Consider the following 26,278-nt stretch of genomic DNA (forward strand, 5'->3'; position numbering starts at 1 on the left):
CATTTGTCCCAAGGTCTTCCTGCACTCCAAGGACCTAAGACGAAGTATCTGCCCAGTTTTCTGTGAAAGCAGAGAGCTCTCCTATATTCACCACTAAAAATCTTGCCATAAGAACGCTGGTTAGTTAGACCCTATAAGAAAGATAAGAGTTTGGATAATATAAAACTGAAGGATTTGGCTAGGAAAAGAAATAGGATGTGAAGGAAGCAGAGGTATTTAGTGGTATAATACATGAAGGGAGAATGATGTACTGCAGAATCATAGGAGGGCATGAGAGGCATCTTCCATAGCATGTGAAAGATTACCGAGGGATATTCCCATGGCCCCAGGGCTGCAGCAAGTGGAATAAAAGCTAAAGTAAGAGCACTTCCATCAGGATAGAATGACACCACTATACTCTGTATAAGATCAGCTGGCATGTGACAAGTGAGCAGAGCTTGCAGGGAAAATGCCATGGAATTATGTGGAAAGGCCATCTGAGGCTCAAAGGCATGGTGTTATTTGTGGCCCATTCAGCAATAGGGTCAGAATCTCTCTCTGCTTGTGTCTTATTATAGTAAAGGGGGGCAGTCACAGATGTCTGCATTGGGTTAGGTTTGAAAATCATACTACTCTATAACCCACACACGGCAGGTACCAGAAATGGAGGAATAAGTGATTACAGAGCTGTGTGCTTCAAACACAGCCTAGAACTGCTCATGTGAACTAGCTGAGCTTACTTCCAATTCCCCATCCTTAGAAAAGGATACAAAGAAGCAGCCATTGGGAGAGAAACTGCTTCAACCCTACCAGACTTCACTTCTCTCCCCTTGGAAGCTGGGCACTGTGTCCCCTCCCTGATTACCAGGAGAGAAAGGAGCATTTTAGTATGGACTTCATGGTCTGAAAAATAGCTTGCATAAATGGACATAGGCTCCATTGTAGCAATGACCTTCTTTTTTTTTTTTTGGAGGCGATCAGGGTTAAGAGACTTGCCCAGGATCACACAGCTAGTAAGTGCCTGAGGCTGAATTTGAACTCAGGTCCTCTTGACTTCAGGGCTGGTGCTCTATCCACTACACCATCTAACTGTCCTTAAAATAACCCATCTTGCACTGTCTTCCTAATTTAAAATTAGACCCACCATTTCCATCTCTCTCCACCACTTCTATAGCTAATTGTTAGGGTAGGTACTTGGTAGAAGGAGCAAGAAACAAGAGTACTTGAGAGGGCAGGAAGAGCTCACTTCAGAAGTCCCCTACACACCACACCAACCTGTGACTCTTAAGTCACAGCGTAAGTCATAGTAGTGTTTCCTGGAGTGACTGTAGCATAAGCCTAGCCAGAATGGCAGATTTTCTTGGTGACACCCATAGAATTCTAAGACCTAAAAAATATCTCTTAGAAGCTTGGCAGCTTTCTCAGGGTCTTTGGAAACATGAAGCCAAAGGAAGAACGCTTCCCCAACAGCCACGAGGACAAGGCTAATATAATAGATATTAGGACAGAGAGAAGAAATGGGGTATCTTCATTCCTCTGAATCCCAAAACCAGAAGAAGGTGGTTATATGACAAAAGTATAATAAATCTGGCTACCCAAGATCACAGCACTCTTCACTGGGGATCAACTACCTGACCCCCGAGAATAGGTTACACATTTCTAAAAGGTATTTATCCTTGTTATCTCCACAGTACCTAGTTTGGGACCTTGTACACATTAAGCAATTAATAAATGTATGTTGGATGAATGAATAAACAGGATAGAGCAGAGATCCTGTGCCCTGTTTCTCTACTATATAATTCCAGAAATTAGGACTCTAAAAGTTAACACTTTGCCACTGAGGCAGCCAGTGGCACACCCACATAAATATCTTGTCGAACACCTAGGAGCTCAGGTGACAGTTAATACCTCTTCCCTCTATTTCCTATCCTTAGAGTAAGAGCAAAAATACAGGTCCCCTTATCCCTTACTCCGTTCTCCATCTTGTCCACCTGGGACAGTCAGGGAAATGACTTCCCCTGAGCAGAAAGGGAGGAGTTACTGACCTAGGGAGACACTTGGGTAGGGTTGGGATCCATAAGGTAGCAGTATCTTGACTCCAAGGAGCCAGGAGTACACACCAGAGTAGGTTACAATATCAAACTTTATTCCCCGGCTAGCTTCCACTTGGGAGATACCCAGCAGGCTACAAGTAAAGGTCCTTGGATGGCAAGACCATGGAAAGGAGAACCTTGGAGTATACTTGGGATGAAGAGAAAGGGAAAAGAGGGAAGGCAGGTGTCTGCATTACCTAACATCTTTATCCCTTGCATTTTTTCCTTCAGTCGGGAATTCTCCTCCACTAGATGCTCAAAAGCTGCAGATTCCTCTCTTTGCTTGCCCTCACCACCGGGGTCGTAGATCCGATATGGTCCTCGCCCTTCCATGGGGGCAGCTTAGCCACCAGACCTCGTGCCCACCTGACTGTAAAGACAACAGCAGGATATCAGAGCCACTTGGCTCAGCACTCAGCCAGTCCATTTCCTGGCACCAAGGAACCTCTTCCCCCAGCCAGGCCCACTCTAGGGCATGACATACCGACATACACCCAAGATCAAAAGACTTGGAAACAAAAAAGAGTTCTTAGAGGCTTGGCAGATATGAGATGGAGACCTCTGTGTGTGAAAAGAAGTCAAAAGGACAGAGAGCCAGGAGAAGGTGTTTGGCTACATAATGAATGGAGCATCCTTGTCATTATAACATATAGAGAACCATGGTCAGGAAGAATCATTTCTATTCCTTAAAAAACAATAAGAATTTTGTCCTCAGGATTGTAAATTAAATAATAACTGAATCTCAGAAGTAGAAGAGTCCTTAAATAAGCATCTTCTAGTTCATTCCTTTAGTTCCAAACATCAAAGAAACTTAAGTGATTTGTAGAAGATAGGAGATACAGAACTCAGATCTTCTAAATCCTGGTCCATTGCTGTTTCAACTATTCCATGCTGTCACGTAAGTCATCTTAGCTCCACCTTTAAGATCTCAGTGAGGAATGTCTGCAGTACTCTCTCAACACGCGGCCAGCCCCAACTCAACAACTATCTGGGATTATTTCCTCTTAATTAAATCAATAAACCACAATTTTACCTCTCAAAATCTCTACCATCCCCCTATCAGCTACTTTAGAAAGAGAAACAACCCAAAGGTGAGACAAGACAGTTACTTTTCTCCAAAACAAGACTGAAACTCCCCTCCTGCCTTCTTCCCCCACCCCCTCACACAGTACTTCCCAGGGTAGGGTAGGGGACCGCACACCAGAATGAAAAAGGCTGGGTATGGGGGCTGCTCACAACCCAGACAGACAAGTGGGTAGGCCCAGAAATAACCACAGAGAGTTATAGCCGAGATTACGTTGCTAAAACAAAGTGCAAGGGCTCTGGAGGGAGGAGTGACAGTAGCAGCAATGGGATGTGTGAGTCTGTGCTTCAAACCCACAGCCCCAGATGTTAAGAAAGGACTGAAGAAGACAGCACAAGTTTAATTCTAGGCATCCTGACAAAACCCTAAAAGGGACAGTACATATTTTTCACTATGTACTGTATGGAACTTGCAAACTTGTGTAATAAACTACCTATCCTTGTGTTCACAGAATGAGGAGGCAGCAGCTTGCTGGGCTTCCTGAGATCCCTGGTTCTTGGGGTCTCTGGGATTCACTTACTGTGGGTCCACCACGTGCTAGTGCCAAAGAAGAAGATAACACTTCAGTACCATTTCTTTATGAGGTTTATTGGTCGCTAGAAGTAACCAATTTCCTGGGCATTTAGTATGACCCTCAACCAAAGGAACCTCCCAGAACACCAAAGCAATGAAGGCCAAACAAGGACACTCCATTCATTAGCTGGAGCCTATAGCCAAACACCTTCTCCCAGCTCTCTGTCCTTTTGACTTCTTTCCACACACAAAGGTCTCAATCTCATCTCTGCCTATACTCTGTTGAGACAGAGAAGGCTGCTCTATATAAAAGCTGGAGTCCAAGAGAAATCACTAGACTTTGAGAGTTCTTTGTCTTACCTCAACCAAAGAGCATGTAGAAAATGGTGGAATTAAGTTTTGTTAAACTAAAAGAGAAAAGAAAATTAGTAAGTTCTAAATGAATACAAGCAAACTCCACATGGGAGGAGAACAAGGGGTGCCAAATATGTTTCAGTGTTAAAGTCCTGAAGGTCCAGGCCACACTCGTAGCTTGGTTTCTCTGCCTCATCTGCGGAGAATCAGGGTGAAGGTATGAGCCTCTCTCGAGCCACGCATTCTAAATGTACACACTTGCGTAAGACCAAAGTTCACTTTACAACTTTGGTTCCAAGCTGTCCCCTCACCATCCTAGTCACCCTGCCACCCTGGACTTCCATCAGTTTGCTCACATTCTTTCTAAAATGTGGCACCAAGATCAGAATCATGTATTCTTAATACGATCTGAACAGTGGGAATTTAATTTTCTTCATTTTGCACACACTATACTATCAATGCGGCCTAAAATCATATGAGATTTTGAGGCTACCAGTTTTACACTGCTGATCCATACTGAACTTACAATGCTCTAAAAAAACACCAGGTCTTTTCCATACATATTTTGATCAGCAAGAAGATAGCAGTAAGAAGGTTACCAGAAAAGGGGTTTTTTTTCTCCAACTCTTTTGAGAGTAGCAAGAAGGAACTAAGAATGGCTGCTTAATCTTTCCATACTCCTATCATCCCTTCTCCAGTACCCTAAACTACTCTGGCATAGTTAGGTTATAGAATACTTGAGGGCTCATAGATTTTGCCAGTGGTACAATGGCTCTGCACCACAGGAATTCTGGAAGAAATGAGTGTAAAAAAAGCTCAGCAACTCAAGAGAGAGAGAAATTCACACCAAATAAAGTAAAATAATCAAAAGAAGAAAGGAAAGAAATTCTCAAAATGATGACTCCTGAAGGAGAGAAAAACAGAAAGATTTAAGAAATAAGCAAGCAAAGAGAAGCCTCTAATATATAACTAAGATATACTATGGGGAAAGAGAATCATAGGCTAAAACAAGAGGAGAATAATTCTGTAACTATACCGACAATAGAAGAAAGGAGAACAGAATGGACGGACACAAGAACCGCCAGCATTGTTGAAGGCCTTATAGAAGAAATGAAGGAAGACATAAAGGAGTGAAAGGTAAAAAAGTTTAGAAGTTAATCTTAGAAAAGTATTGGACTCCTTAAAGAAATAAAGAACTATTTAAGAGGAACATTCTGTGCTCATTTGGGGGTCATGACAATATAATAAAAGTAACCATACCACCCAAGTTAATTTATACGTTTAATGCTACCACCAAATTATCAAAGAGATATTTTAGAGAAATCAATAAAATACTGAAAATGCATTTAAAAAACAAGAGGTAGAATACATTGCCTTAATAGGTAAATTATGAACAAAGGCAGGGATGAAAAAGAAATAGTACTTCCAGACCTAAACCATACTGTGTAACAGCAGACATTCAAAGTATTTGACATTGGTTAAAAAAATGGGTTTATCAATAGAACAGACTAGACAAAGAAGAATCAGAAACAATGGAACTCAATAACCCACTGTTCAATAAACCAGAAAACATAATTACTTAGAAAGGAACTCCTTATTTGATAAAAACTGATGGTTAAAATGGAAAACAGCCCAGCAGAAATTACGCTTATGCCAGCACCTTAAACCATATTCCACAATACGTTTTAAATGGATATATGACCTTAATGTTAAAGATCACACCATCAAAAAATCAGAAGAGAAGCAGATCAAATACCTCTCACTGCTGTGCATAGGAAATGGACGTTTAACTAAACAAGGGATAGAAGCAATTACAGTAGGTGAAAGTTAACTTTGACTACGTGGGTCCAAAAAGCCTCTATACAAACTAAATTAATGCACCTAGGATAAGAAAGGAAGCACTGGAATGAATGGTAAAAAGGTCTTTGTATCAAATTTCTCTGATAGGGATTTATTTGCAAGACATATAAACAATTCAGCTCTAACAGCTTAAAACCACACAAGACTTCAGGGACATCTAGTATATAAGATCAAAAGCCATTCCCCCCATGGATACTGTGAGTGTTCAAAGAATATGAACAAACAGTTCTCAAAAGAATTGCAAACTATGAAAAACCTCTTGAAAGAATGTGCCAAATCACTAGTAATAAGTAAAATGTAAATCAAAGCAACATTGATATCCATATCTATAGACAGATCTAACTATACAGAAAATGATTACGACAATGTACATAGAAATTAAATCCTGTAAACTAGCAAGAATGCAAAAAAAGGATAGTTAACGTTGGAGACGCTGAGAGAAGATAGGCACAGTAGTACATTATTAGTAGAGAAATAAATTAGTACAACCATTCCACAACAATTATCAAATAAAATTATTAAAATGTCCACCTTAATTCGCAGATTACATTATTAGGCTTATATACCCTGAAGGTCATTGATAAGAAGAAAGTTCTCATATACACCAAAATATTTATAGCAGTGCTTCATGTGATAGCTAAGAATTGGAAATAAAGTAGATAGACGCCCATCAACTGGGGAATGGCTAAACAACTTGTGGTATGTGAATATAACAGAATATTACTGTGCTGTTAGAAATGACAAATGTGATTAATACAGAGAAGCATGGAAAGATATAGATAGAGAGATAGATAGATAGATAGATAGACAGATAGAGATAGAACTATATACAAAATGATTACAACAATGCAAATAGAAACCACCATTAAAAAACCAAAAACAAGTGCTGCAAAATTATAAAGAACAAACATAGCTTGAAAAACAAACATCAGAAGACACTCCCACCCCACATTTTGTAAAAGTAGGAGGTCCACAAGTGTTGTACATTATACATGAGAGAGTTGGGTGACAGGTAGACACCGAAGGTGGATGAGCAGCAAGCCCTCACAGCAGAGGTGCTGGTCCTCCCTGTGCACAAGGAACAAAAGAAGAGCCTATGCAAAGGTGCAAAAACCAGGCAGAGCAATAAGAAGGACGGTTTAGTAGAAACGTGGAGTATGTAAAGGGGAAAAAAACAAGCCTGGAAAGGTAGACTGAAACCAGATTATAAACCTCATCTGTAAAACAAAAGGGCTGATTATGGATTAAGGATCCTTAATCTTTTTTTTGGATCATAGACCCTATGGGTGAAACCTATGAACTGCTTTTCAGAATAATTTGTTCTCAAGGAAATGTTAACTATCAATTAGAGGTTAGTGATAAGAGATGCAATTTTTTTCCTATCCAACTTCATGGAGCCCTTAGAATCTATTCATGGACCCCTCGTGGGGCTGGTGGATTCCAGGTTAGCAACCCTTAGACTAGATGATTCCTAAGATCCATTCTAGTTCTAATTCTATGATCTTATGAACTCAGAAATATGACTGCCAAGCACCAGAGCTCCCACATCAGAGAGACACGAGAGAGAGATCATGCACCGAGAAGCTCCTATTCATTTGCAACAAGAAAGTAAATACTGCACTACCATATAGTAAAATACAGAGGTAAATGCCTGAAATCCAAGAATAATTTATCCTGCAAAGCTGAACATTGTCCTAACAGAATAAATGGACTTTTAACTGTTCTTTACCTTTTTTCTGAAAGCAGCTAGGTGGTGTAGTGGATAGAGTTCAAATACAACCTTAGACATTTATTAGCTGTGTGACCCTGGGCAAGTCACTTAAGCCTGTCTGCCTCAGTTTCCTCATCTGTAAAATGAGCTGGAGAAGGAAATGGCAAACCACTCTAGTACTTCTGCCAAGAAAACCCCAAATGGGGTCACGAAGAGTCAAACAGGACTGAAAACAACTGAAGAAAAACCTTTCTTTACATCAGAGACCCTCTGTCAATCTAGTGAAGCTTTTGACTCTTTCTCAAAACTGGAAGGAAAGATTTATTAAACGCTTACTATATACCAGGCATTTTGCTCTAAATGCTTTATAGATATATTATCTAATTTGATCCTCACAACAATACTATGAAGTAGGTGCTATAATTTTAAAATAATTTAAGCAAATGCTACATTTCAGTTAGAGGTTAATGAAAATAAAGACATTTTTCCTAACTGAAGTTCACAGATCTTCGTGGAATCTATTGCAAGTTAAGAACCCTGCAGAATTAAGTTTCAATTCTTTCAAGCTGTAAATGGTACTAAAGAGCAAGGCAGGCAAGCCCATCCAGTCCTTCATCCACAGAGAGGATTCTCTCTTCCTCCAGTCAGCTCTCAGCATTAGTATTGTCCTCTCATCAACTCCCATTGACAAAGCTTGTCTCTCTTTTCTCCCTCTTTTCCTCCCTCTCTCCCTCACTCCCCTCTAGGCCCGGATGTTCAGGCCCTAAGTTGTCTCAGTGTTCAGTTCAGTTGTCCATGTCTTCCTCTGCTCAGGTCTCTCAGCTACTTACTCTAGCTTCTACGCTTCTTTCTTCTGTCTAGTGATTCTCATCTTCTCACATGACTTCTACTCTCTGCTTCTGTTCACCGGCCCCCCCCCCCCCCCCCGCTTTAAAACAATGTCTCAAGACGGTAAACGACTCACCTTGACCTTAAAATGATAAACTTAAAATCTGTATTTCTATCAAATATAACACAAACGGTTACTATACAACAGTCCCATAGTGCTAAAAACAGTTCTTTGAAGCAGTTTCCCAGCAATAAATTCCAAAGTCTTGAAAACAGTCATATTCAAATTAACTGCTGGGAAACAATACACTGCATTCTTCCTTACATTAGTCAATGCCCTTGCTTCTAAGCTGCTTTCATTTCATATTATTGCTTTTTGACTCTCTTTTTGAGGATTGTCCTTTACTTTTGTGTATTTTCATTTCCTAAAAGCTATTCACTCCTTTGTTTTTTTAGTGAGGTCTGCCAGATCTAGTCAACCTTTTTTCTCCCCTCAGAGGACCAGCACCCTAGTTCACGTCCTTATCACCTCTTCACTATAATGCTGTAATATTCACCTAAAAGATTTCCCTGCCTCCAGTCTACTATTTCTTGGCTACATTATCTGTCAAACTGATATCCCGGTGTTCATGTAGCTTCTCAGTGGCTCCCTATTACCTCAAAGATAAAAAACAAACTTCTACTTTTGGCATTTAAAGTCCTTCACAAGTTTGTTACAATATACTTTCCAGAATGATTTCCCACGATCATACTTCAGATAGTCTTCATCTAACTAGTCGTGGTACATGACATTTCATCTCCAGCTTCTGTGCCTTCTCTACCTAGAATGCTCTCCTCACCTTTAGATCTTGGAATTTCCAGCTCATGTGCCACCTTCTATAAAGATCTCTTCTGATTCATCTAGTTAGTAGTGTTTCTCCTGATAAGTTACTTCAGATACATATATAGACACAAAGAAAAAGAAATAAAAATATTGCATTTGTCTGTCTATATGCTGCCTCCAACAGAAAAGATTTTTTTAAAAAGCTCCTTGAAGGCAAGAATTATTCAGGATTTTTGTGTCTTTGCATGGGCTTGACACAAGGCCCAGAACATAGCAGGCTTACTGGACTGAACTGAGACTAAGCTGGGAAAAGTAAAAAGGAGGGAAGAGAAGGGGGTTGCCACTAGTAAACCAAACTAACTAAAAGGTTGATTAACCTCCCCCCCACCAAAAAAAGATGGGGAAAACAAGATCCATCAACTTGGCTCTATTTGGGAAAGGAAAGGGAAGAGACTGAGATTGGGTTGTTTTAATAATACCAACAGCAAATAACTTTTCTAAAGTAAGAAAAATTATAGCAAGATTTGATGGAAGGGAAAACAAATATAACAAGCTTAACTGTGAATGTCAATGGGATGAACTGACCCATAAAATGGAGAGTGGCAGAAGGGTTAGGAAAGTTAAACCCAACAATTTGATACATGGAAGAAATGTACTTAAAATGTAAATGAAGAATTAAGGCAGAATTACTGAGCCTCAACCGAAAAAAACAAGAGTGTAAATCATAACAAAGCAAAACTACATTGAGAGATAAGCAAGGAAAATACATTATAAAGACATCAGAGGAAATAAAACAATATCAATATTAAATATTCATGTTCTGATGGCCTATTATTCAAGTACTTAAAAGAAAAGCCAACTAAATTAATTATGAGATCTAGACAGTAACACACATACATACACACACACACACACACACACACAGCCTATTAACTGATTCATCAGTTCCCATGGGCTCAATTATAATCCCTATGCAGACGACTCCCAAAACTATATAACTAGCCAGTCCTAATCTTCATCTTGGGCTTCAGGCCTGCATCACCAATTGCTGCTGGACATCTCCACTGGATGCCCATTTCCATTGGATGTCCACTAGCTATTTCAAACTCAATATATCTAAAAAGGAACTTATTATCTTTGCCCCTAAATCCATCCCTTTTTCAAACTTCCCTATTCCTCTTGAGAAAATCATCTCTACAGCTCTCTCTCTCTCTTCCCATTCCATATACAATTTGAGTTATGACCTTTCATCTGGACTATTGCAATTGCTTCCTGATCGGATCATAGATTTTGAGGGGGAAGGAACCTCAGAGACTATCTAGTCCAACTCCTTCATTCTACAGCTGAAGGAAGTGAGACCCAAGAAGGTTAAGTGACTTGCCAAAGTCACATGGCTAGCAAGCAGGACAAAATGGGATTTGAACCCAGGTCCTACAGAATCAGTCCATTTCCTAAGAAACCACATCTCTCTTCCTTCTCCGGATCAGACTACACATAATAGATTCTTAAAAAAAAAAATTTACATAAAGCCATTTGCTATGTGGCCTGCTTTTCCTACCTTACTTAATTACATATTACTCTACTTTTCTTAGCCTTACACACTCTTAGCATACTGCCTGACATACAGCAGGCACTTAACAAAAAGCCTGCCGAATTGAACTGAATTGTTAATTTCAATGTACCTCTTCCAGATTAAGATAAATTTACCAATACAAGCCAAGAAGACATGGTCTCAGCAAACAGGTAAAAAGAGGAGATATGTTTCTAAGTACTCCAAAAGCATGACCACCAGAGTCACATACTCCACTCTGAACCCTTTCCTTCCAAACAGAATGGATCTGACAGACTACAACAGGGCTTCTCTAGTGACACTGTCTCATAAATATCAAACACCTTCACTTTTCCCTATTTAATAACCTCGGTCTCATCTCACCACTACCTTCCCAAGCTTCTCTCAATCAAACATTCCTCAGCCTCCATACTACCTAATGTAACTTTAATAACATCTCGCTCCAAGTGGGGAAATTGAGGCTCTTCCCAATTACCTCAAGTCAGTAGACTGGTTCCCTGCCCAAATACTTCCCTGATGTCCTCCCTTCCCCCCAACCCTAACACCAAAGTCCACAACTTCCCACGTTTCTTAGTATATACTACTGAGCACAATATATAGCTGATCAGTAAGCAGAGAGGTTACAAACATTCCCTGGACCTTCGAATGGGAAGGCTAAAGGCATAGTTTAGGGACAGTAAACTCACCCTGAATAATGAAAGCTTCTAGGGCTGGTTTGCAAAGAATAAGCTTGTCCATCTCTCTCAGTAACACAACTATGATTCCTGAGAGTTTCCTCAAACTGGAGGAAACTCAGAGAAGGGAAAGGAAATCAGGGAAAGAGACACCAGACTTCAAGAGAAGCAAAAGCCTCCCTTCCAAATTCTCTGGGGATAAAACAGAGCAAATGAACAGAGACCCAGAACAGTCCATAACTGGTACCTCAGGGTGAGTGGGATTTAGAAGGACAGAGGCAAAGTACTTGATCTTGAGGCTGGTGAGTTGCAAGAAAGAACATGCCTGAGGTGGGTGGAGAAAACAGACAAATGTTCCCTGATTAATGGACTGGCTCCCTCTTCCATTAGTTCCACCCTATAAAAACACCAACCCTAGGCTCCTGAAGATGAGTCTTCAGTGACACAATTCCCATCCTCCTCAACTGTTGCTTTCCTTATATGTGAACAACCCATAAATGGAACAGACTCAAGTCTACAGCTTCCTGCCTCGAGTAACAGTCTCTGGTCGTTGAGTCCTCAGATTAAGCAAATTTTCAACCATAGGTGTCACTCAGATTGAGCTCTTTAGAGCCCATCAGCTTCCTAAACAGGGTTCACAAGTTCCTTTTGGAGGAGCTAATGTCAGTCTAAGGACCAAGAAGGTAAAAGCAAATGGACTTCCTACTATGGCAGAACCAGCTGCTCAGGCCAACACTGAAAGCTGGGGGGGAAGTATAACCCAGTCGTTGGTTTGTGTTTTTTTAAGCACTCAAAGAGGTGTAACTGAGTACTAAAAAATGAGACCATCTGCCCAATATTTCATCACAAGGATGCTGCAATATCTGCCCTAACACACATATCCAATGCCTCATACTATTCTCCCTTCAAAGCAGAAAATAAAAAAATGAAGGCAATTGTACAGAGGTCTCCATCCTCCTGTGACATTCCGTCCTCCCCACCCCCACCCCAAACACACACAAACACATTTGCAGAAATACATGAGAACAACCTAGAGGAAGTAGTGGTGAGAATGAGTCCCCAGAGGGGATGGAGGCGGGGTGGGGGAAATAGAGGTTTCCATCAGACATACCACATACTCTCTTCTGCCCAAGAGAAGAGCACACAGAGTAGAGGTTCAAACTGGAAAAGGCAGCACGGATCAGTTGAAAAAGCTAAAAAAGTTTAGGAAGCAAATATGAATGTGAAAAAAGTGAGAAGGGAGAGAAACAAGAAAAAGAAATACACAGAGAAATAACACATCAGTGGGAATATTTAAAGTAGTATGGCCATCAAGAGAGAGGAGAAATCATGCCATTTCATCATGCCCCTCCCCTGCTCAAAAAAACCTGCAAAGACTTCCCAGTGCCTCTATAATAAAACCCTGGCATTTAAGACAACAACCACCTTGTTCTAACTCATCTTCCTAGGTGGGTCTGCCATAATTCTCCTCAATCTACCCCGCACTCCAATAACACATCTTCTTACTGCCCCGAGAAGGGACCTTACCTCTTCAACTTCACAGCCACGTTTCTATCTTTTAAGGTCTACCTCATTCAGGAAGGATCTTCTGACAACCTCTGTCCTCTGAATACCAGGGAAAAGGCAGTGTCGGGGCAACTAGGTGGTGCAGTGAGTAGAGCACCGGCCCTGGAGTCAGGAAGAGCTAAGTTCAAATCCAGCCTCAGACACTTGACCCACTTGCTAGCTGTGTTGCCTTGGGCAAGTCACTTCACCCCAACTGCCCTGCCTTCCCCCCTCTATTATCTTTCCCTGAGCCTCTCCCACTAAAATGTAAGCTCCTTAAGAGACATAATAACAATAATAATAGAAGCCTGCATTTATATAGTGCTTTAAGGTTTGCAAAACACTTTATTAGTCTCATTCTGGCATTTTCTCTGGCAGTCCCTCGCCCCTGGAATGCTCTCCTTCCTCTGCCGTGCCTACAGACCTCCTTGGTTTCCTTTAAATCGCAACTAAAAATCCCTTCTTTCACTGGAAAGTTTTTCCCAACTCCTCTTTATTCTAGTGCGGTCCTTCTGTTGGTTATTTCTTGTTTATCCCATGTGTAGCATGCTTTGTATATATTCATTTGAGTACTGTTACCCCCGTTAGACTGCAAACTCATTAAGGGCAGGGATTGTCTTTTGCCTCTCTTTGTCTCCCCAGCACAGAGTACGGTGCCTGGCACACAGTAGGTGCCTCAGAGATATTTACTGATCGATTGATCTTATTTTATCCTCACAACAGCCCTGTGGGTTAGATGTTATCATCATCCCCAGCGATTTGCCCAGGATCACAAAGCTAGCAAGGCCAAAGATCCAGCGCTGCAGCCGCTGCACCACCTCACTGCCTCTCTCCTCGTATCCCCAGGAACAAGTATAAGGGATAAGCCTTCACTTGTTCAAAGGGCATTTTATTGAGTGCACTTGGAGATACAAGGGCAAAAAAAAACCAGCCCTAACCTCAGGGAGATTATATTTTATTAGGAGAAAATAACACATTCAAAAAATAAATAAATACAAAACACAGACAAAATGGCCCAAGTAATTTCTGTGAGGAGCGCTGTGACATCTAAGAGGATCAGGACAGGCTCCTTAGAGGAGGAGAGACCTGAGGTGATCCTTGAAGGTGGCCAGAGATTCCAGGAGTCAGAGTTGAGGAGGGGGAGGGAGTGTAAAAGCACAGACACATTAGATGGAAGGCCAGTGTGTCAGGTACACTGTGTACCTGAATAAGGAGAATGTGCTGCAAAGACTGGAATGGCAGGCAGTGGCCAGATGGTGAAGGGCTTTAAAAGCCAAATAGAGGAGTTTACTTTTTAATCATAAAGGTAAGAAGGACCTGTTGGTAGAGGTTGTTGAGCAGGGGAGTGGCATGGTCAGACCTTGACTTTAGGAGCAGCAATTTGCAGATATTTGGAGGATAAATTAGAGGGGAAAGACTGGAAAGAGAGAGCTACAAGACTAGTACAGGACCAGAAGAGGGGGTAGAGGGAGAGGGGGTAGAGGGATAGGGAGAGACAGAGACACATGCTGAGATGTTTGAGAAGCAGAACCAACAAAACCTGGCCACTGATATATTGGATATGTGGGGTAACGGAGATAGAAGAGTCACGAATGGTCTTGAGCTTTTGAGTCACAGTGACTAAAGAATACTGGCAAATCCAAGAGAAATAGGCAAATTGAGAAGAGGAAGGATAATGATCTCTCTTTGGTGTTTAGATGCCTCCAGGACTTCCTATGTAATTTCTACCAATAAATGAGGGGAGAACCCATAGGAGCTGATGAGATCACTGAGGGGACAGAAAGAGAAGAGAAGAGGGCCTAGGACAGAGTCCATCAGGGGAATCTAATCCTACCTCAGACACTCACTAGCAGGTCTCTTATTAACGTCTGTCTGCCTCAGTTTCCTCATCTGTCAAATCACAGCACTCACCTCTCAGGGTTGTTGTGAGGACCAAATGAGATATTTCTGTAAAACACTTTGCAGAAATTAAAACACTATATAAAGGCAAGCTATTATTATTGTTAAATCTAGACCAATGTCAAACTCCCGAGGACTTGACAACAGATTTTGTGGGGGCAATTTAGGCATGAGCACCAGCTCTCAGCCTGGGCTCCTTGGTCTCCAGGGGACAGACAGTAAGCCAAGGAGGAGGGAAAAGCAGCTGCTAAAACCTAAGACATCTCCCTAAGGCTCACCTCAAGGTGCTTCTCCCAAGGGAGCTGCCATCTTCACCAACCTTCCTAACCTCACCCTCCCGCGCTTTCTAGCAGAGGGAGAAGTCGAGAAGGATGAAGAAATGAATACCCATCTATTGCCTTCCACAAGCTCATCGTCTCTTCTCACATACACACTTAGAGGCATCTATATATGCACATTCATTTGTATGTATATACATATAGTTATTGTAAATGAGAGAATACGTGTGCAGTGCTTTGCAAGCCTTGAGGTGCTATATAATGTTGGCAATTATATATGTATATTTATATATATATATACACACACATATACATATGCACACATATATACACATATATATGTAAAGGAACTGATCATGCCCCCATGTAGTTTCTTCAATAGATAGATATAGGTATAGATAGATAGATAATGTACACACATATGCCCACGAAATCTCCTATACTAGGGTGGGGAACCTGTGGCCCTCTAGGTCCTCAAGTGGGGCCCTCCGCCTGAATCCAAACGTCACCAAACAAACCCCCTTAATAAAAGGATTTGTTCTGCAAAACTTGGACTTGGTCAAAAGGTCACACCCAAGGACTTAGAAGGTCACATGAGGCCTGGGGACTGCAGGTTCCCTACCCCCTCCTATACTATATACCCATAAACACACATCATCACACAATTATATGTACAGTTCACCCTAAACAAGCACTGAAAATATCCTATGCTGTATGACTGCCATATATAGAACTGTACTTGTGCATTCACGAATTAGTGCCTGCCCACATAAATACACAAAAACCAGACTCAAAATCCCCTACAAACAATTCCTGTACTGTATTCTGTTCACTCTCCCATAAACGTGCTGTATGCTCCTAACTGGGTAGAAAAATATTCCGATATAGTAAAGTTATCTCATACCTTATCAGCACACCCGCTCACACGCGCACACGCACACACACACACGCTACAGGCATGCACTCACATACTGAATAGATACATGTTTATATATGATATTCACATACATGTACGTACACACAAACAACTATCCCCTCGTGCATAAACAGCCTCCTCCGCCAGTGCACACACTGCCATCGTTATGCTGCACACACAGAGTCTTGTCCGGGGTGGACAATCACTCCCATGCCCGTATAAAGACTTACTGCCCCTTCTCTACAATCCTGCTTAACATACACACTCCTGTGAACCCCTACGTACACACACGCGCTCCCTTACACACGCTGTACAAGCGTAATCGGGTAGACGATCAATCATACGGATAGCGTACATATAATCCTCTGTATTTACTGACGTACAACGTAGCCATTAAGCTGCTTAACAGTGTAAGCTATGAAAGCTTATGACTGCACTAAGACTTTTGGGACAGCACGTCTATAAACACAGAGGACGCTACGTGGAGAAATAGGAGATATATACAGGTACAGCCTTAACAGCTTATAACTGCACTAAGGCCTTCGGGGCGCCGCGTGTCTATAAATATAGAGAGGATTATATAGAAGAGGTCTGTATAGACATACACGCTAGACGTATAGCTGGAGGCTTGAACAGCTTTGGACTGCACTAAGACTTTTGGGACGCCTCATTATTTACATATTATATATTTTTATATACGGATGCTTACATACATACAGATATGTATGTAAACAGTCCCCTCCTCGTTAAGGCATAAACCTGCTTGCACACACACACACCTAAACATACGACCTCCCCCCACCTCCCACCCCACCCCCGAGGGCCCAGGTCGGCCCCGTTCACCCCCCCTCACTCCATCCTCCGGCCCGGCCAGGCAGAGCCGTCCCATCACCGCGACAGGACAGACCCTGAGGCCGCCGCCAGGTTCGCTCTTACCCGAGCCAAGCCCACCCTACGGGGTCCGCGGCCTCGGTGTCTCGGCTCCGCTCCCGGTTCGGGGATTCCGGCTTCACTTCCTCCGAGGGTGGGGGGCGGGGCGGGGCGCGCAGAGGGGCGGGAGAGAGAGGAAGTGAGGAGGCCTCGCTCCACGGCCCCACCCCTGGGAAAGTCCCGGATGATTGACGGGAAGCCTGCCCTATGGGGCTCCCATCTTGGGGGCGGGCCGGGGAGGTGCTGGCAAAGAAGATAAACAACGGAGCCGGGGTGGGAGGGGCTGGGGAGCCGAGCCTCGGCTCGCTCCTCGGAGCAGTTCGGCGGAGCTCGGGCTCAGACCGAGGCCAGTCCCTGAGCTATCCTCGCGCCTTGGCTCTGGGCTTGCCTGTGCCTCGCATAGACTGATTTGTGTGTGGATACCAACGCGAGCTGTCACGCGCACGCATACGGACACTTCCACAAGCGCGCACACACAGGCACACACTTCCACCAGCATACACACGAACATGCACACACACACACTTTCACCGGCGTACACTCGCACATGCACACATACACACTTCCACAAGCACACACATGCACACACTTGCACCAGCATACACTCTCACATGCACACCCACACACTTCCACAAGCACATACACACATACTTCCACCAGGGTACACTCGCACATGCACACACACACACACACTTCCACAAGCACATACACACACACATCCACCAGGGTACACTCGCACATGCACACACACACACACACACACACACACACACTTCCACAAGCACATACACGCACATCCACCAGCATACACTCGCACATGCACACACACACACACACACACACACACTTCCACAAGCACATACACACACACTTCCACAAGCACACACGCACGCACACACACATCCACCAGCATACACTCACACATGCACAAGCACATACACACACACTTCCACAAGCACACACATGCACACACTTCCACCAGCATACACTAGCACATGCACACACACAGACACTTCCACAAGCACATACACACACACTTCCACAAGCACATACACACACACATCCACCACCATACACTCGCACATGCACACACACACACACACACACACTTCCACAAGCACACACACACGCACACACACATCCACTAGCATACACTCACACATGCACACACACATAGACACTTCCACAAGCACACTCGCGCACACTTCCACCAGTGTGCACTTGCACATGCACATGCACTTCCACAAACATACGCATTCAGACCCTTGGACATAGATGTTAAACAGATACACCCCTGAGAGCATAGATTTAGACTTTTAGCTGTGGTCGAGGATCTAGGCCATATGGGGGATAATGCAAGTGCAAAACTTGGAATCAGGAAGACCTGAGTTCGAATCCTACCTCACAGCCTGGGCAAGTCACGAAGCTTCTCTGTGCCTGGGTTTACTCGTCTGTAAAATGGAGGTAATAAAAGTGTCTATTTGGTGCTTACCGTGCTACGTAAATTCAAACTATTCTCACTGGAGGTCAAGGACTCCACACTGGTCTAGGGGGGTCTTGGAGGGTCGGTCGTTGGATCAGTCTGCATTTATTAAGTGTTAGGGATCCAAAGCAAGGCAGAAACATTCAAACCAAACCAAGGCACACAATGTGAGTATAGATATCCCTTGTCTCGTCCTTATCCTGAGCCCCTCCTTTATTCAGACAGTTGCAAGACTGGTAAATCCTACAATAGCTTTCTCTCCACCCATCCAGCCTCCACTCTCCTTCCTGAGCTCCCATCACTTCCAGCCCGGGCAATAATAGCCTCTTAATTGGTCTCTCAGCTTCTAATCTCGCCCCTCTCCAACATATCTTCCTTTCACCTGGTGACATGATTGATATTTCTAAACAGAGACCATGCCACTCCCCTAATTAAAAAAAAAAAACAACAAACTGCAGTGGCTCCCTATTGCTCCTGGGAAAAAATACAAAATCTCACGCTGGCTCCTTCCCTAATTTACCACCCTTACTTAATTTGACTTCCCCATTCCTAGGCAATCTGTTCTAGTGGAACAGGCTTGCTAACTAGGCCCCACACATTTCATCTCCTGCCTCAGTGGCTTTGGAGAGGTGGTCATCCATGTGCGGCCCATCCTCCCTCTTCCTCACCTCCATCTCATAGAATTCCTAGGTTCTTTCAGAGCACAGATCCTAAATTAGGCTCTTCTCGATCCCCCCAAGTTGTTAAGGCTCTCATTTTTTAAATTATGCTGCATTAATTTGAACATAATTTGTATTTACTTTTCTGTGTACTTGCTGGATCTCCCAATAGAATATAAGTTCCTTGAGGGCAAGAATTGTTCTTTCTTTCTTCCTTTCTTTCTTGTCTACTTCCCTCTTTCCTTCCTTCCTTTTGGCTTACAGTTAGTAAAGATTTAATAAATATTTGTTCAACTGAATGTACAAACAAGAAAATATGCTCGGAGGTAAACATACATACATGGATATAAGCACATAAATGCTTACATGCAAACATGGAGACAAAGACATTCACACCCATGGGGTCACATAGAGTTACATGCATAGGCACATAGCCTCTCAGGCACTAAAACACACACATATTCTTCCCTAGTAAACTCTAAACCCTTGATTCTCAACCTTGGTCTTACAGCAATCCAAGTTGTGTTGCAGCATCTCAAAATCTCAAAACAGTTTTAATACTCAGTTCACATAAACACAAAATTAAAATAATAAAATATAATTACAATGTGCTTTAAAAGGAGATAAATAAAAGGAGAAGTAGCAAAACCCAGAAAGAAATGTCACAGAAAGACAGAGGATAGTTGAGCTAGGCTTTCAACTACACACACATGCATGTGTTCTAATCTGTGCATAACTTCAAAAACACCCAAGACAGTATTTACAAAGAAACACCTCCAAACATGCAGTTTTCTGTACACGTCCCCAGCTCCAGCCCAATCTTATACAGCAGCCCACTCAGTTATCCTACTAGCTTTCCCTCACCCAGTTCCCAGCTAACCTTTTCCAGCTATTACTTCTTTAAACTAACTAAGGAGACCTGAAATTCAAACTCTATCCAGAAAAAAGTGCTTGTTTTTGGTTTTTCGGTGTTTTTTTTTAATGGATGTTATGTAACTATTTGCATTTTTTTTTCTCTGTGTGGCCTGAGTACAAAGAAAATTTGAAAGCTTTGATCTCAGAGCAGTGACCAGGGTCAGCCTGAAAACTCTGGCCTTAGAACTACGAAACCCCCAGGCCTTCGGAACCCACCTATAATACTCATCATCAATCATGCATTTGATTGCGTGGTTCAGCTTTTGACAACAATACTAAAGAAAAGCGCCATTAGAATGTGAGCTCCTTAAAAAAAAAAAAAGGTGAACTCTTTGATGGAGGGTGCAGTTTCTGCCTTTCTTTGGTATCACCAGGGCTTGGCAAATAGTAAATTTTAGTAAATATTTGTTGACTAACTGACTTACTGATGACTAAAAAACCATGTGTTGGTTTGAATGCAATTTTTTAACTAAAAGGAATAGTGTTTTCAGAAAGTCAAAAGAGAGGCTTCTATAAAGTGAGAAGATTGGACTAGAGATCCTTGGAAGTTCCTTTGAGCTCTAGATCTGTGGAGTTATCATGCTTCCTAGCAAATCCTGTGCCATGTCCAGCATGGGGATGAGAAGGAAAGGAAAGGATAGCATCAGCCCAACTTCGAATCTACCCAAGGCCATTATCTCCCTCCCTCAGATCAGAATCTGAGAGGCCAAAATTACCTGGATCTACAAAGACAAAAATAATTTAATGAAAAGGGGCTTATGACTTGGCAAGTGTTGTTTGGGGGGAGCCCATTCTTTTAAATGGAGAAGGAAATGGCAAACAATTCCAGTATCTTTGCCAAGAAAATCCCAAATGGGGTCATGAAAGTCAGACCCAACTGAAAACCGTCTCAACGATGACAACAAATATTCCCTTAAATGCTGACTGACTGTGACTCTGTGATTCCCACATTCTGGCTTCATCCTTTCAGAGCTCCTCCCAGCCAATAAGTCTTGTCAATTTGATCCCCAAAGAGTGGGATGGTAGATAGCCAAGTGATCAAGGACCTTCATACAACAGTAGATAGAGGTTGAGCCTAGACGATCACCAAGAACCAAAAACAAACATAAACTTCCCCCCTTTAAAAATTTTCATACAGTCTGTCAGAAAACAGTTAAGTCATAGAATATCAGAGTAAGAAGGGGCTTCACACACAGAGGGAAAGTCTCTTGACCTCATGTAAAGGGTGTCAGGGTGTGACTAAGGAAGGTGCTTGTCTGGACTGATTAGGGCAGGTGTTTGTGACTAAGATTAGGAATCAACTTGGTCTTTGTTCCTGGAAAGACTGTATTACTCTTCCCCACATACTTCACTCACAATCCTTGTAACTTTCTGAACTAAAATACCCTTCCCCAATTTCCACTCCTTTGTATGTATTCTCTCCTTTTATCAGGATTTAAGCTAATGGTAAACCATGAGTTCATAAGATTAAAGATGAAAAAAAAATGTCATTTGCCTTCTGACAGAGGCAATGAATTTGAAATGGAGAAAGAGACATACATTTTTGGACATGGTCGATGTGGAAAATTGTTTTATCATACTATGTAGCTATGTAATGAGGGCTTTATTTTCTAGGTTTAGTTTTGTTTTAATTTGCTCAACTGGAATGAAAGGACAGAATAATATTTTTGAAAGAAAGAACAAAGGATAATTTTGCTATGGTATACCACATTTATTTCAATATAATTTCTTGAAATTATATTACTATATTATATTACTATAACTCTGGATTAAAACTCAGGTACTGAACCACACTTCTAAAAAGGAATACTGAAAATACACTGCATCATTTTGCTACTGAAAACAAAAGTACTTCAATGCACTGCCTTGATTGGATAGGACTGATATTGATGGACACAATTTGTATTTTTAAATCATTGTATTGCTAAAACATATGCTGTACAATAAAATAAATGTGTTTTTTTTAAAAATAGAAGGTTATCTTTTTAAGTGCAGGGACTGTATTTGATTTTGTATTTGTGTCCCCCACACTTAGCACAGAGTTTGTAAGGTACATAGTAAGCTCTTAATAAATATTTTTTATTAATTTTTCATACATTGATAGGTGTGGATATACTCCAAAACCTCAAATAGATCCATTTCCAATGAGGCATGGGTAGCCGAGTGCCCAGGCCCAGGATACTCAACACATTCGAACCATAGTTAATCACTTCAGTGTAGGATCGGTGGAGGTAAAAGGCTCTATCCTTTAACCCCACAGCCTAACCAAATCCCTCCAGATCATGTCCTCTACACTGGAGAGGCAGTAGCATGGTAGCTAAAGGTCTCTTCACCCCTAATCTAGGGCTTTTTCTGTGACACCACAGTCCATTGTTAAACCCACAAATGCAAAATTATCAAATTCCCACCAACCAGCCAACAAGTCTCTGTCCACCCACCGACAACCACATTTAAACAATTCTCTCCTCCAGTTTCTCTTTTCAGATTTCCTACTTTCAGGAAGCTCCCAATAGGGCACCCCCTCTGGAAAAGGAGGAATGGAGAATAGGAGGAGCTCCCCCCTACCCCAGACACCTGCTAGAAAGGGGATTTCCAGGTTAGGAAATTAACCCCCAAAGCCTGGGACTGGGAGTACAACCTCTAGCTACTTATCTCTGGATCAATGAGAAAATGTATGTAAAGCACTTTGCAAACCTCTAAAAATGTGAGCTGTTATTAACTTCAACAAAGTGGGAAAACTACTCTTTCAAAATTCCTACAAAGACTATCACAGTTTCCCCCAGGGGTTTGCCGGGGCAGACAACTCTGAAGACTGAGCCACAGACTGGAGAACGTTAAGAATTGGGAAGTTCCTTTGAGATCAACTAATCCAGGATTTCTAATATTTTTCTTCCCTATACCCCTTGGCTTTCGGTAAGCTACCCCCTACCCATTTCCATGCCCTCTATTCAAAATAAAAGGAAATAAATTCTAGAGATATGTACATGAGAAACAAAAGAGATTAATTTCAGTAGGATTGTGTCTTATTTGTTAAATATTCTTGATAAGCTTCAAATGGTGGGGGACAGGAGAGTGGGAGAAGAGATATATGTATCCCAAGTTGGAAACTTCTGATCTAACCCAGCTCATCCATTTAATAGATTAGGGCACTGAGGCCCAGAGATCAGGAAGTGACTTGCCCAAGGTCACACGGGTAGTAAGTAGCAGAGCCTGGAATATGACCCCCGGGTCTTCTACTTCTGAATCCAGTACCTTACTTCACTGTTGAGCCTGGGTTGAAATCAAAGTCTCCATGTCCTAAGTGACCTTTCCCCTATCCCATTCTCCACTCCTGCCTCTTTATGAACCTGAGACACAATCAGTGCTTCTTATCCCCGGAAACTATTTGAGGGAGAGCGATGTAGATTGTCATTGGACCCCAAAATCTCTCCCTGGAGCTGTGGAGGGCCGAGTCCACCTTGTCTCTGGACCCTTCATAGAGAGTGGAAAAGAGACCAATAGGAAGCAAAATGAACTGGCCAGCTTGGTTTTGGCCCTTTACATACATAGGAAGTTGCTCCGTGTTTTCAGGATGCCTTTCTCCTTCTGGTTTATTTTCACATCCTAACCCCTAGCCTTTCCTCTTGCATGCCTTCTTTTCATTGGAGGGTTGATGGGGAGCCCAAGAACAGGAAAAGGCAAAGAAACACTGGGGGAAATTCCCTGTCTTTTTCCCCCATGGGACCCAACCCAGTTGAGCTCAGGCCAGGCCTTCCAAGAAGGAAGGCCCAACACTGCCATTCTTTTCCCCCTCCGACAGCTGCTGGGAAGACCTCAGAGAGACTGACCCTTAGCTCTCCTCTGGCTGAAGCAAGCAGAGGCGTGGGGGGCAGGGGCTGGGGCAGGTTCACACTTTAAGACTGGAAGCTGCATCTGATTGTCCTAATCTTCTAATCTGGCAGCAGAATGTGGAGAACAGAGAGTACAGTCAAGTACCGGCCTTTGGGAAAACATGAATAGAGAAACTAATAGGGTAGATTAATTTCCTAATTCTGGAAAGTTCTGACCTAATTCTTTAGACTAAGTCCTCGTTCTGCCGAGCCCTACTTCTCATCCCACCAGTCTCCTTGGCCTCCACTCGTTCTTCCCCTCTTCCTCTTCTCAATCCCTGCTGGCTCCCTCAACTCCTCTTCTTCAGTCCCTTCCTTTGGCTCTGTCCCATTCTCCTCCTGCCTCCTGACTTAAAACTGGGTGAGACCTTAGAAATGGAGCCCAATGCCCTTATTTTGTTGATGAAGAAACTTTGAATTGTCCCCAAGGTGCAACAGTTAGTGATAGGTCACATTAGAACCCGGGTCCTCTCATTCCACAACGAGACACTTGGGCAGGCTTCTTCTGATGTTCCTGCTTGGTTCTTTCTCAATTCTCTCCTCTTCCCTTCTCCTCATCCACTAGGCTATGCCCAGCCCAAAGATACCCCAGCTCTCTCTCATCTAGTAGGCTGGAGAAAAACCATCATTCTTAGTGATTGAAGTACTAAAGAACACCTCATCCTCCTGTGACCACTACCACCAAGGACCTTAACTTTATCACTTGTAACTAACTATTGTCCCAATGTTAAAGTGTGCTTCCTTACAGGGGTGAGGAATCTGCTTCTTTCATTTTAATATTATGCTTAATAAAGTATAAGGCAGCACTTTAAAAATCCTGTACAACAGCCCTAAATATCCCACATGCCTTTTCCTATCCAGGAGCCAAAGCTCCCATAGAACCCCTTCTCATCCCAATTTCTCCCAGAGGAAATCAAAGGGTAAAACAGACCCTTCCCAAATCAATCTGCATTTTCCCAAATCCAGGAGCAATGGGAGAGGTAAGAGAAAAAAGAAAAAAAGAAAAAGGAAGGAAGCAGGAAAGAGATGGAATAGAAAAAGGAGAGAAAAGAAGAAAGCTGAGGAAAGTAAAGGGAGGAACAGGACAGATGACCAGTTGGCCAGGCTGGGAAGAGTCAAATTGGAAATGGGGAGGGGGAGGGAGCAAAGGGAGCCTTTGTTTCTCGTTTCAGACCCAGAAGGAACTATGATAGAGACATTAGAAAGAAGAACCCTTAGCCTTGGGTCCTGTTGCCTTCCTTGCCCTCTCCCCCAGTCCAATAAATGTCTGTTACTCACCAGTTTCAAAGGGTGCAGGAGGGGAAGGGTCTCAGGGTGGGGGTTACAATCCGAATCCTCCTCAGCTGACTGAGAGACTGAAGGAAGGAACACAAAGCTGACGACTTCTAGTCAGGAGGGGAATTCCCCGAGAGAGAGGGAGACAACAGACAGCCAGCCCCACCAAGCCCAGCTGAGACTCCAGATTCAGCTCTTTCTCTCTCTTACACACACACATACTCGCTCACACACATCACAAACACAAGCACACTCCCTTTTATTAAACAACCCTTGTTGGTCAATTCCCAGATTAGAGGTCACTGCTTTTGGAGGGGGAAGGAGGGGGACTACTGAGGGAAGGTAGAAAGATGATGATTCAGAGGTTGGATCACAAACCAGAGGTGGGGGGGAAGGGAGGGAGGAGAGGAGACTGGCAGAGGTTTCAAACCCAGCCCCTCCATTGGGTTATTCCCAGCAGACTTTGGTTTTGCCCCAGTATGCTGCAAGTGGGGGATTCCAGGCTCATCTGGTCTGGTGAGGAAATCTCTCCAGATGCTCAGCTCACTCTTTCCTCCTGTTCCTTCCCATTCTTTCTGCTTCCACTTACTGACTGGAATGTGTCCTGGGTGCGAAGGGGAGTCTGATCACTTCTCTGTAAGGTGGGGATTCCAGAGGGATCGAGGTAGGGAGAGGAGTCCAGCTTTTACTCCCTCATTTTAGGGGAAGCTGGGAATCCCCAATTAATAGTATAAGGACCTCCTGAAGAACCCAATGAAAAACCCGTCACTGAATTTTTATTCTGGATTAAATTTATCTCACTGAAATGCAGAACTTAGCTCCTCAAAAGAGTTTCTCCATTTATAAGTGGTAGGGGGGATGGGTTGAATTATGATCTCTAAGGTTCTTTCCAGCTTAAACAGAACATGAGTCTGTGTCTCTACTGTTACAATATGCATTTTGCCATAACATAATCAGTCGATAAGCATTTATTAAGTGCTTACTATATATCTTAGAGGCAGGATGTCATAGTGATAGGGG

The 26,278-nt window shown here is 42.7% G+C and overlaps 1 protein-coding gene across 9 annotated transcripts in view; it reads right to left on the reverse strand.

Moving 5' to 3' along the window:
* Positions 1-25,557, reverse strand: part of TNIP1 (TNFAIP3 interacting protein 1) — a 64,195-nt gene extending 38,638 nt beyond the window's left edge. For 4 of the 9 annotated variants that reach the window (XM_036748859.1, XM_036748858.1, XM_036748854.1 and 1 more), the window contains exons 1-2: positions 17,064-17,160; positions 2,270-2,442 (exon numbers count right to left, since the gene is read on the reverse strand). In XM_036748859.1, the coding sequence (XP_036604754.1) occupies positions 2,270-2,405 (136 nt within the window). In that variant the 5' untranslated portion in view covers positions 2,406-2,442; positions 17,064-17,160. Of the gene's footprint in view, positions 1-2,269; positions 2,443-17,063; positions 17,171-25,261 lie in introns of those variants that run through there. The other 5 variants (XM_036748857.1, XM_036748855.1, XM_036748853.1 and 2 more) reach the window with 4 other exon arrangements.
* Between the last annotated feature and the right edge of the window lie 721 nt (positions 25,558-26,278).

Source organism: Trichosurus vulpecula, chromosome 3 (assembly GCF_011100635.1).
Source record: "Trichosurus vulpecula isolate mTriVul1 chromosome 3, mTriVul1.pri, whole genome shotgun sequence".
NCBI classification, from domain to species: domain Eukaryota; kingdom Metazoa; phylum Chordata; class Mammalia; order Diprotodontia; family Phalangeridae; genus Trichosurus; species Trichosurus vulpecula.